Source organism: Salvelinus alpinus, chromosome 15 (assembly GCF_045679555.1).
Source record: "Salvelinus alpinus chromosome 15, SLU_Salpinus.1, whole genome shotgun sequence".
Lineage (NCBI taxonomy): Eukaryota > Metazoa > Chordata > Actinopteri > Salmoniformes > Salmonidae > Salvelinus > Salvelinus alpinus.
Window position 1 is genome coordinate 39,572,256 of NC_092100.1, and position 13,404 is coordinate 39,585,659.

A 13,404-nucleotide genomic window follows, 5' to 3' on the forward strand; every position below is an offset into this window, starting at 1 on the left:
AAAGGAGATGATTGTGGACTACAGGAAAAAGAGGACCGAGCACGCCCCCATTCTCAACGACGGGGCTGCAGTGGAGCAGATTGAGAGCCTCAAGTTCCTTGGTGTCCACATCACCAACAAACTAACATGGTCCAAGCACACCATGACAGTCGTGAAGCGGGCACCACAAAACCTCTTCCCCCTCAGGAGACTGAAAATATTTGTCATGGGCCCTCAGATCCTCAAAATGTTCTACAGCGGCACCATCGAGAGCATCCTGACTGGTTGCATCACTGCCTGGTATGGCAACTGCTCAGCCTCCGACCGCAAGGCACTACAGAGGGTAGTGCAAACGGCCCAGTACATCACTGGGGCCAAGCTTCCTGCCATCCAAGACCTCTATACCAGGCGGTGTCAGAGGAAGGCCCTAAAAATTGTCAAAGACTCCAGCCACCCTAGTCAGACTGTTCTTTCTGCTACCGCACGGCAAGTGGTACCAGAGCGCCAAGTCTAGGTCCAAGAGGCTTCTAAACACCTTCTACCCCCAAGCCATAAGACTCCTGAACATCTAGTCAAATGGCTACCCAGACTATTCACATTTCCCCCTCCCCTCTCCACACCACTGCCACTCTCAGTTGTCATCTATGCATAGTCACTTTAATGAACTCTACCTACATGTACAGACTACCTCAACTAACCGGTGCCCCTGCGCATTGATTCTGTACCGGCACCCCCCTGCATATATTCTTATTTTATTTTTTTACTGCTGCTCTTTAATTACTTGTTACTTTTATACCTTATTCTTATTCGTATTTTTTGAAACTGCACTGTTGGTTAGGTGCTCGTAAGTAAACATTTCACTGTAAGGTCTACGCCGGTTGTATTCGGCGCATGTGACTAATACAATTTGATTTGAGAACACATTGGGAGTGATCTTAGACCCTTCCTTTATACAGAGTTGTTCCAGATTGTTGATATCCTTCATCTGCACTTCAGGACTGCCTTCTTCAATTCAAACCACAGATTTTCAATGGGGTTCAAGTCCTGAGACTGCGCTATCCATTGCAAAATGTTGATTTTGTGGTCAAACCATTTATTTGTGGATTTTGATTTGTGCTTGCGGTTATTGTCTTGCTGGAAGATCCACTTGCGGCCAAATTTCAGCCTCCTTGCAGAGGCAACCATGTTTTGGGCTAAAATGTCCTGGTACTGGGTAAAGTTCAAAGGGCCACAGGACTAGTGGAAGGGAAACAGCCCCATAACATCAAAGATCCACCACCTTTATAGTCGGTATGGGGTTCTTTTCTGTATACGTATATTTTTCCCCGATGCAAAACACTACTGGTGTGCGTGTACTAAGAGCTCTACTTTCATATCATCCAACAAATGTAAACACATGGAGTTTGCTTAATGGTATTGGCACTTGGATTGGAACCAGTGCTATGGTCAGATGACATGAAAATAGAGCTCTTTGGCCAAGCACACCAGTGGTGGGTTTTGCATCCTGGGGCCCTTGTTAAGATCAACAGCATCATGAACTTTACTCAGTACGAGGACGTTTTAGACAAAAACCTGACTGAAACTTCCACCAAGACAATAAAAACAAGGCTTAGTGCCATTATCTTCGCACGGTGAGGTATTGAAAACAGGGGAGGCAATAATGTTGACCCCTAAAATCTTTCTCTGAACAATTGTATTAGTATAAAATAATTTCACTATTTTTGGAGCATACAATTGAGCTCAGTATTTGCACTTATTTTACACAGTATTTTTTGCTCAGCTTTATCAAGTATTCCAATAACTTTGGCTCTGACTGTTACTTTGTCTTATACAGTACAATGTATATTAATAGTATAGTATCTATTACATTATAAATGAGTGCACTAGCTATGTATTTCAGTATACATAGTGTACAAACTTTAGGAACACCTCCTTAATATTGAGTTGCACCCCCTTTTGCCATCAATTCGTCGGGCATGGATTCTTCAAGGTGTCGAAAGCGTTCCACAGGGGTGCTGGCCCATACTGACTCAAATGCTTCCCATAGTTGTTGTGTCAAGTTGACTGGATGTCTTGTGTGTGGTGGACCATTCTTGATACACACGAGAAACTGTTAAGCGTGTAAACCCCAGCAGCGTTGCAGTTCTTGACACAAACTGGTGCGCCTGACACCTACTAAAATACCCCGTTCAAAGGCACTTCAATATTTTGTCTCACCCATTCCCCCTCTGATTGGCACACATCCACAATCCATGTCTCAAGGCTTAAAAATCATTCTAGAATCCTTCTCCTCCCCTTCATATACACTGATTTAAGTGGATTTAACAGGTGATAAGAGATCATAGCTATCAGCTGGTCAGTCTACGTCATGGAAAAAGCAGGTGTTCCTTATGTTTTGTACACTCAGTGTACGTTATCATGCGTGGAAATGGCTTTACCCGACCCTTAGATAGGTGGTTGTGAAATTGTTAGCTAGCTAGCAGTGAGCTAGTAGTGTCCATCAGGATTAGGCATGGTGCTTACAATGTGGTGTCGCAGTCCCTTCCTTTCCTGCTCTTTAAAGGAACTGCAGAAGCTGCTTATGAACTTGTCCAGTTTCTCCGCATGGCGGCCCAGAAACTCTCTGACATCCTCCACATTCTTCAGACAGTACAAGCCTGGGCTGGGGGTCACCTCCACTGAGAGGGAGACAAGAAGAGTGAGAGTGAGATGGTGGCTGTAGGCGTTTGTATCTGGTTCAACATCAACTAAAATCGCACACCCACTAAATACACTTTTATGGCTTCTGGAGGAGAGCCGTACCTGGGCTTTGGTCTGTGTCGATGGGCCTGGCGATACAGAGGATGCTGTAGCTCTGCTCCTTCTCATTGTAAAAGGTCTCCTCAAACAGGATGGGCACGTTGGCTGGGGCCTGGAACCCTGCGCCGAGTCTGACCTGGCTGTCCTGGATGGTCAGCTCCTATCAGAGAGGAAGAGGAGGAGCAGACCCCAATATCCTCCGTTATAGCAGAGTAGAATCAACCAAAGAGATACAGTTAGGCCAGAGAATATGAAATAGTCTGATGTTTTGGTGTAGTGCACCAATGATTCAACACATAATGTACCATGTTAAAATAGAGGAATATGTTACACTGAGAAATTGTATACTAACTGTAGAATCAAGAGATGGCTAATACTTTTTTTTAAATTTAACTAGGCAAGTCAGTTAAGAACAAATTCTTATTTACAGTGACGGCCTACCCCGGCCTACACTGGGCCAATTGTGTGCCGGCCTATGGTACTCCCAATCACGGCCGGATGTGATACAGCCTGGATAGAGACTGTGGCGTTTCCAGATGCCGTTGTACTGGTCTGATGGAACTTACCTTCCCATCTACAGTCTGATATCCCTCTCCAGAGGGCTGTAAAACGTAGGTTTCAAACTGGGCTGCTGTGTACGCCCCAAGGGTTAGACTTCCACGGCACGGCACCAAAACCTGGGGGCACAGTAATATGATCATCAAGTTTTTTTTTGTTTTTTTTTTACATGTTTCTCGTGACTCTAAGAATTGATTTATCAATGGTTTCATTGGTAAAGTTTCTACAATAAAAAACATCTGATCTTACTGTGACATTGCTACTTCGCCCCGGGAAATAGCCTTGATTTCTTTATGATATGGCCTACTGCCCAGTGCCCACATGCAATCCAATACCCATGACCGTAGTGTCAGCACAAACTCGTTGCTTCTCTTTTAAAGCTTTTAAAAATCTCACATGATTGTAACACTGTAAATGCAGAAATATACACATTCATCAACTCAAAAGTTCTCTCAAAGTCACCACAGTATTTTGTCGACGTAGCCTAGTTAACAGGCCTATGCTTGTTGGCCAACTGGTAAAATATGAGGTTACAGACTAGTGAAAGTTAAAACTAATGCAATTTATGTTTGACTGAAAGATGCAGCTTGGTCATGTTCTCTCCCCTTGCACCTGGCTATCGGGAAAATTTGGGAAGTTTGTGCCTGTTTTTACTTTGCATAGGTCTATATGAGCCCAAGCCCACCCAAAAAAACGGAATTAAAATAATGATTGAGCCGTTATACAATACATTGCCTACCTTACATTACGCATGGCAGAAAAACATTGTCTTTGGTACATAATTAGTCTAGCCTATACTCCAAAATGTATTCTAGTAATCACCTTTGAGTGTGTACCATCTTATTATGCATACTGGATGGACTGGTTACCTTTTGCTACGCTCAAAATGTTCTATCCATGAATCTGGGAGAGAACGTATAGGCCTAAGCCAGTGGTCACCAACCCGTCGATTGGTTGATCTCCAAGGCATTCCTAGTCGATCACCAAACATCTCTGTAAAAAGAACAAGGATAAAGCCTTGCACTCCAATTATCTTTATTAGTTTTGTTCTGTTGGCGGTAGACGCACTTGATTCAGCAGCCATAGTTCCAGGAAGGCAGTGTTTTTTTTTTCCAACAACAAAAAAATATATATAAATGTATTTAAAAAATATATACATCTTCCTTTATTATTTTCCCCTAACCCTACCATCCCTCCCATAATTGGAGTAAACTAATCAACAACAACAGTTAGGCTTCAGCTTCCATACTGTCATGACTCCAAGGCCTCCGATCAGCTTGGAAAATGGCTGACAGCCAGACCCCCCGCTCTCCCACGTAAATCTTATGCAGCTGAGAACCCAAAAACTCTAAATGTCAAAAAGTGAATATTGGAACAATATTTCTAAGATAGGAATGGTCAGTGGGGATCTAAAGAATAATCATGTCAAATTGTTCTTCCAGTTTGTGATGTCATTAAAAACGGTATAACAAAAATACTGTAACTTGACAGTGTGAAAGCTCTTCAAGTTTACATCCTTTACATTGAGTAGGAAATATGAACAATTAAATTTTTTTGTTAACTTCTTTGGGCTGCAGGGGCAGTATTGAGTAACTTGGATGAAAGGTGCCCATTTCAAACGGCCTCGTACTCAATTCTTGCTCGTACAATATGCATATTATTATTACTATTGGATAGAAAACACTCTCCGGTTTCTAAAACCGTTTGAATTATATCTGTGAGTAAAACAGAACTCATTTTGCAGCAAACTTCCTGTCAGAAAGTGAAAAATCTCAAATCGAGGCTCTGTTCCAGGGCCTACCTAATCTTTTGCTTGAAATCTATTAGTATACATGCACTTCATACGCCTTCCACTAGATGTCAATAGGCAGTGAGAGAAGAAATGGAGTGTATAGTTGATCTGAGGTCGAATAAGAGCTCTTGGCATGACGTGACACCAATTTCCTGTTTTCAGGAAGGCGCGAGAAGGAACCGGGGATTGCCTTCTGAAAAGCTGTCGTTATAGACGGCTACTATCTCCGGCTTTGATTTTATTTGATAAATGTGACAATATCATCGTAAAGTATGTTTTTTCAATATAGTTTAATCAGATTATTGAATTTTTTTCGGGAGTTTTGGCGTGTTCCGTTCTTTGCGTTTGTTCACGATGGACAGCTTCGCGCCACTTGGCAAGTTTTGCTTGCTCATTCGAGAGGGAAAAATGACATTCTAAATCCAAACAACGATTGTTCTGGACAAAGGACCACTTGTACAACATTCTGATGGAAGATCAGCAAAAGTAAGACCCATTTATGATGTTATTTCCTATTTCTGTGGAAAATGTGTCATTGTGTTTTCCGCTTTGATTTTGGGCGCTCTCTCGCAATAACGTAAGCTGGATGTCGTACTGAAGTTATTTTTAGAATTCTAACACGGCGATTGCATTAAGAACTAAGCTATCTTTAATTTGCTGTCCAACATGTATTTTTTAGTAACGTTTATGAATAGTTATTTGATTAGATTAGGTGCCTCTCCAAGATTTCTCCGGACATTGTTATTGCATTTTGCCTAGTATTCACATTGTATAACCACGATTTGTGCCGCTAACTATGCACATTTTCGAACAAACAATATATGTATTGTGTAATATGATGTTATAGGACTGTCATCTGATGAATTTTGAGAAGGTTAGTGAAAAAATTCATATCTTTTGCTGGTTTATTCGTTATCGCTACTGTTGGCTTGAATCAATGCTGTTGTGTTTTTGGCTATTGTAATAAGCTAATATAATGCTATATTGTGTTTTCGCTGTAAAACACTTAAAGAATCTGAAATATTGGCTGGATTCACAAGAATATACACCATGTATTTTTCATAAATGTTTTATGATGAGTATTTAGGTATTTCAATTTGGTCTCTGTAATTGTTCTAGCTGCTTCGGTGCTATTTCCGATTGTAGCTGCAATGTAAAACTATGATTTATACCTCAAATATGCACATTTTTCGAACAAAACATCGATTTATTGTATAACTTGTTATAAGACTGTCATCTGATGAAGTTGTTTCTTGGTTAGTTAGGTTGGTTTTGTGCAAGCTACCTGTGCTGTGAAAAATGTCTGTGCTTTTTTGTATTTGGTGGTGAGCTAACATAAATATACGTGGTGTTTTCGCTGTAAAACATCAGACATGTTGGCTGGATTCACAAGATGTGTATCTTTCATTTGCTGTATTGGACTTATTAATGTGTGAAAGTTAAATATTTCTAAAAAATATCTTTTGAATTTCTCGCCCTGCACTTGAGCTGGCTGTTGTCATAAGTGTACCGACACCGGGCTGCAGCCATAACAGGTTAAGATAGAAAACTGAAATCACATTCCTAACAAGAACATAGTTATGTGCAAAGGACATGAAAACTAAGCGACACACACCGAATGAGGTCAGAAGAGCGTGTCAGTGTGATGGAACCGCCCTTTTCGGCCAGAGTGCTTAAAAGGACTCGCTAAGAATTAACATGCAGACCAGCAAACGTGAAGCGTGAGCTAAAAGATGTGAGAGTGTGGTCCACACGTTGAAATGGTTAGAAACTGGAATATCCACACAAGGTGAAGATAAAGACTAGACCATAACATTGCCAGTCTGCAGCTGGGCATGTAAAGTGGTCCTAGAACTTTGATTAAAGACACAAGGTGGGAAGGAAAGAAATCCCATCTCAGACAACCATTGGTGCATCTGAAGATCTGTTCTATTTTAACACAAGACCAAGATAACTACGAAGGACATTGTGACCTCGGGTGTAAGGCTCTGGTTGTCCACTAATCGAGCCATTCCCCATACAAGGATTGATTGGTTTCAACAGAGACGACGAACAAAGCCATCTACGCATTAATACATTGCATTTCTTACCAAAACGGGTGGCAACTTGTGTAAGGTATATGGTTACTGTGAGCGTTGTTTCCAAATGTATGATAAATGTCCCTTTTTCCCCTCTCTATTTTCCGCACGTGTAACATATCTTGTCAGTCCACTAGAGAGGACAAGTACATTAGAGTGTCTAGTTTGAGAAGCAGACACCTCATAAGTCCTCAACTGGCAGCTTCATTAAATAGTACCCGCAAAACACCAGTCTCAATGTCAACAGTGAAGAGGCGACTCCGGGATGCTGGCATTCTAGGCAGAGTTGCAAAGAAAAAGCCATATCTCAGACTGGCCAATAAAAAGAAAAGATTAAGCAAAAGAACACAGACACTGGACAAAGGAACTCAGCCTAGAAGGCCAGCATCCCGGAGTTGCTTCTTCACTGTTGACGTTGAGACTGGTGTTGTGCGGGTACTATTTAATGAAGTTGACAGTTGAGGACTTGTGAGGCATCTGTTTCTCAAACTAGACACTCTAATGTACTTGTCCTCTTGCTCAGTTGTGCACCGGGGCCTCACACTCATCTTCCTATTCTGGTTAGAGCCAGTTTGCACTGTTCTGTGAAGGGAGTAGTACACAGAGTTGTACGAGATCTTCAGTTTCTTGGAAATTTCTCGCATGGAATAGCCTTAATTTCTCAGAACAAGAATAGACTGACGAGTTTCAGAAGAAAGTTCTTTGTTTCTTGCCATTTTGAGCCTGTAATTGAACCCACAAATACTCAACTAGTCTAAAGGCCAGTTTTATTGCTTCTTTAAAATCAGCACAACAGTTCTTAGCTGTGCTAACAATTACGGATTACTTGACTAAATACGCGAACGAAAAGGAAGTACTTGGACATAAATGGACTTTATCGAACAAAACAAACATTTATTGTGGAACTGGGATTCCTGGGAGTGCATTCTGATGAAGATCAAAGGTAAGTGAATATTTATAATGCTATTTATGAACATCTTGGCCATGTTCTGTTATAATCTCCACCCGGCACAGCCAGAAAAGGACTGGCCACCCCTCATAGCCTGGTTCCTCTCTAGGTTTTGACCTTTCTAGGGAGTTTTTCCTAGCCACCGTGCTTCTACACCTGCATTGCTTGCTGTTTGGGGTTTTAGGCTGGGTTTCTGTACAGCACTTTGAATATCAGCTGATGTAAAAAGGGCTATATAAATAAATTTGATTTTGATATGATTATGCTCACTCAGCTGTGCCTCAAAAGTTATACAACAAATGATCCATTATACACGTGATCATATAACTAACATGTTGAAATATTTCAAAATGTTCTGAAAAGAACATTGGCAGGGCAATTCAAGCACAGCCAATCTGCAGTGATAATGTATTGGGCATATAGCCTACTACAACCCTCCTTGCTACAGAACTGTTTTTAACAGGTTAATGTTGCAAAGGAATATGTTTTTTTAAGTATTGATATAAAAAAATCTGAGCAGTAGATATGACCACCACAGCCCTAACATTGTCAGCTGGTGATTGTCAAGCAAATAACTGCCGGTCTCACAGTAATTGACCGTTAATTAACAAACACATTTAGCATCTCCTGGCTTCTACACACCCACTGAACATAATCATTTTAAAAAGTCTAATAAATCCATTTAATACAGCCTACACCATCACAATAAATCCATTATTTATTTTCAAAAACAGGTCTAAAGAAACATGATATAAAGAAAATGTAGTCCATTTCAGATTAACAGAATGCTATACTGAGTTGTCCTTATGTTAGGCTGTGATCTGGCTATGTCATATGGCTGTGGGCAACACTAGTTCATTTAGCAGACAAGATTTGCTTAGAATTCCATGGCATTATTTTATAGTATGAAAAAAATGAGAAAAAATAAGAAACCCGCACACTGCTCGATAGTATCACTGCCCTTTAACAAGCTTTACGTATCGGCCTCACGGCCTTCGTCAGAGCTTTTGTGAGTCTTTTTTAAATTGGCACACTTTTTCTAGCCCCACCCACATCCGTTCCAACGCATCGAATGGGGTTGGAGTCGAGGGAAAATAAATAAGTGCTACCAAATATAACAATATGCATTTCATAAATATTCAAATAAATTGTGTACATAAAACATATTAAACACGTCTGTAAAACCACAACACTTAACCAGCATGGCTACCACAGCATTCTACAGCGATATATCATCCCATCTGGTTTGTGCTTAGTGGGACTATCGTTTGTTTTTCAACAGGACAATGACCCAACACACCTCCAGGCTGTGTAAGGGCTATTTGACCAAGAAGGACAGTGATGGAGTGCTTCATCAGATGACCTGGCCTCCACAATCAACCGACCTCAACCCAATTGAGATGGTTTGGGATGAGTTGGATAGTAGAGTGAAGGAAAGGCAGCCAACAAGTGCTCAGCATGTGGGAACTACTTCAAAACTGTTGGAAAAGCATTCCTCATGAAACTGGTTGAGAGAATGCCAAGAGTGTACAAAGCTGTCAAGGCAAAGGGTAGCTACTTTGAAGAATCTCAAATATATTTTGATTTGTTTAACACTTTTTGCTTACTACATGATTCCATGTGTGTTTTCATAGTTTTGATGTCTTCGCTATTATTCTACAATGTAGAAAATAGTAAAAATAAAAATAAAACAGAATGAGTAGGCGTGTCCAAACTGTTGACTGGTGCTGTATAGCTGGCAAACAGTAGTGAATTTCATACAACTGTAACTTGATCACCTCACCAAGTTAGAGGAATGCTTTTTGTAAACAAACACACGTGACTGGCTCAAACAGCTGTTTTGGGAAACTAGTAAGCGTCATAATAAGAAATAATCTAACAGGCAAAATTATGAACACAATCTGCTTTATCTATTACCTAGTGCACACGTTGACTGCAGGTATCTATAAAATAAAATAACTAATATTAAAAAGTATAACCAACACTAAAATTGTATTGGAAACTCATACTGATGGTATTTCGAAATACCCGGGATACAGTATACCGCCCAACCAAGAGTTTCTCTCTGCATTTCCTTCATAACGCTAAGTTTGACAATTATTTGCTAGGAGATAGCAAGCTTGTCGACATGTTTCAGCTAGCTAATCTACCTATCTTGAAGATGTGCTAACAGTGCATGATGTTGGGTTCTAAGAATATGAAATATACTTATTCATGTCACTGAGGGCGAGAGGGTAATGTATAACGTTTACATTATATCAGGTATCCTATTGAAATATTGAGTGCAGGGAAGCGATCACATGTGGCAGGCATTGATAAGGGGAGAGAGCCATGGATTAGTGATGGGGGGGGGGGGTCGAGATCAGGTCATGTTAAGGGAGACAAAAGTTTATGGCCCGTATCACTTAGTGTCCTGCCTAGCAGTAAAGATGCAATGTTTGTACAGATGTGGAGGAGGACACTCAGCCTAGGAGAAAGGGTTAAATATCAGTGCTTGTGTGAAAAGGTTTTTGTCTGAATGTAGCTGTATTGACCCTCTGGGAAGAATAAACTTAGTTAAACTTTCATAGTGTCTGTAGAGTTTTTTTACTCTGAGAATTGGAACCTGACAATGGTAAACAACTAGCCAGCTATGAAGTTGACAGTCCAATCAAAGTCCTTAATCTTAGACATAAGACCTTGACTTATCTGTGGCCAATTACTTTTTAATTAAAATTCATTAACAGGCACCGCTTTGATTATATGCAACGCAGGACAAGCTAGTTAACCTAGTAATATCATCAACCATGTGTAGTTAACGAGTGATTATGTGAAGATTGATTGTTTTTTTATAAGATAAGTTTAATGCTAGCGAGTAACTTACCTTGGCTCTTTGCAGCCACAAGGTCCTTTTGATGCTGCACTCGCGTAACAGGTGGTCAGCCTGCCACGCAGTCTCCTCGTGGATTGCAATGTAATCGGCCATAATTGGCATCCAAAAAGGCCGATTACCGATTGTTATGAAAACTTGAAATCAGCCCTAATTAAATCGGCCATGCCGATTAATCAATGAAGCACCGAAGATGGACTTTTGCTGGCTAGCTCACCCAGCGGGTGCTGAGACAATCACGCGCAACCACAGAAAATCAATGACATCTACACTCTGTAATTAATTTTCTGTCTGCCCCTCCACCACAGAAAGCAAAGAGTGAGGCTGAAACAGCTGCATTTGGGAGCTGTCTTATTTCAACGAAAATGTACCAAAACAACAATACAATGGGAAAGCAACCACATGTGCTTTATTAGATCAATCAAATGTTTTAAATGTTATTATTTACTGATGATATACTGTTGTGACAGGAAATAACAGAATTGCATGCACATTTCCTAGATATTGGTGGGGCTCCACCCCACCTGCCACATCCCCACTGCTTGCCTGAACATGCTACTATTCTGCTGAGCCTAGTCCCTAATACATACAGTGGGGAGAACAAGTATTTGATACACTGCCGATTTTGCAGGTTTTCCTACTTACAAAGCATGTAGAGGTCTGTAATTTTTATCATAGGTACACTTCAACTATGAGAGACGGAATCTAAAACAAAAATCCAGAAAATCACATTGTATGATTTTTAAGTAATTAATTTGCATTTTATTGCATGACATAAGTATTTGATACATCAGAAAAGCAGAACTTAATATTTGGTACAGAAACCTTTGTTTGCAATTACAGAGATCATACGTTTCCTGTAGTTCTTGACTAGGTTTGCACACACTGCAGCAGGGATTTTGGCCCACTCCTCCCTACAGATCTTCTCCAGATCCTTCAGGTTTCGGGGCTGTCGCTGGGCAATACGGACTTTCAGCTCCCTCCAAAGATTTTCTATTGGGTTCAGGTCTGGAGACTGGCTAGGCCACTCCAGGACCTTGAGATGCTTCTTACGGAGCCACTCCTTAGTTGCCATGGCTGTGTGCTTCGTGTCGTTGTCATGCTGGAAGACCCAGCCACGACCCATCTTCAATGCTCTTACTGAGGGAAGGAGGTTGTTGGCCAAGATCTCGCGATACATGGCCCCATCCATCCTCCCCTCAATACGGTGCAGTCGTCCTGTCCCCTTTGCAGAAAAGCATCCCCAAAGAATGATGTTTCCACCTCCATGCTTCACGGTTGGGATGGTGTTCTTGGGGTTGTACTCATACTTCTTCTTCCTCCAAACACGGCGAGTGGAGTTAGACCAAAAAGCTCTATTTTTGTCTCATCAGACCACATGACCTTCTCCCATTCCTCCTCTGGATCATCCAGATGGTCATTGGCAAACTTCAGACAGGCCTGGACATGCACTGGCTTAAGCAGGGGGACCTTGCGTGCGCTGCAGGATTTTAATTTATGACGGCGTAGTGTTACTAATGGTTTTCTTTGAGACTGTGGTCCCAGCTCTCTTCAGGTCATTGACCAGGTCCTGCCGTGTAGTTCTGGGCTGATCCCTCACCTTCCTCATGATCATTGATGCCCCACGAGGTGAAATCTTGCATGGAGCCCCAGACCGAGGGTGATTGACCGTCATCTTGAACTTCTTCCATTTTCTAATAATTGCGCCAACAGTTGTTTCCTTCTCACCAAGCTGCTTGCCTATTGTCCTGTAGCCCATCCCAGCCTTGTGCAGGTCTACAATTTTATCCCTGATGTCCTTACACAGCTCTCTGGTCTTGGCCATTGTGGAGAGGTTGGAATCTGTTTGATTGAGTGTGTGGACAGGTGTCTTTTATACAGGTAACGAGTTCAAACAGGTGCAGTTAATACAGGTAATGAGTGGAGAACAGGAGGGCTTCTTAAAGAAAAACTAACAGGTCTGTGAGAGCCGGAATTCTTACTGGTTGGTAGGTGATCAAATACTTATGTCATGCAATAAAATGCAAATTAATTATTTAAAAATCATACAATGTGATTTTCTGGATTTTTGTTTTAGATTCCGTCTCTCACAGTTGAAGTGTACCTATGATAAAAATTACCGACCTCTACATGCTTTGTAAGTAGGAAAACCTGCAAAATCGGCAGTGTATCAAATACTTGTTCTCCCCACTGTACATAATGTAAAAGGCTGAGCACTATATGTAGGCCCACAGCCATAGCTGTCAGTCACTCACGATGCCATGGAGCTCTGCCACTCTGCTGCACAGGTCGGGTCGCTGCTTCTCCAGCGCCAGATAAAAAGGGTTGTTCTGGAGGTTCTCATCATACAGAGCCATAAGGAACTGGATCTCTGGCTCCT

At 41.4% G+C, this 13,404-nt stretch overlaps 1 protein-coding gene across 5 annotated transcripts in view; it reads right to left on the reverse strand.

Moving 5' to 3' along the window:
- Positions 1-13,404, reverse strand: part of LOC139540041 (ankyrin repeat domain-containing protein 27-like) — a 39,593-nt gene that overhangs the window by 15,998 nt on the left and 10,191 nt on the right. For all 5 annotated transcript variants that reach the window (XM_071343578.1, XM_071343575.1, XM_071343577.1 and 2 more), the window contains exons 2-5: positions 13,280-13,402; positions 3,345-3,455; positions 2,782-2,938; positions 2,503-2,657 (exon numbers count right to left, since the gene is read on the reverse strand). In XM_071343578.1, the coding sequence (XP_071199679.1) occupies positions 2,503-2,657; positions 2,782-2,938; positions 3,345-3,455; positions 13,280-13,381 (525 nt within the window). In that variant the 5' untranslated portion in view covers positions 13,382-13,402. The remainder of the gene's footprint in view (positions 1-2,502; positions 2,658-2,781; positions 2,939-3,344; positions 3,456-13,279; positions 13,403-13,404) is intronic.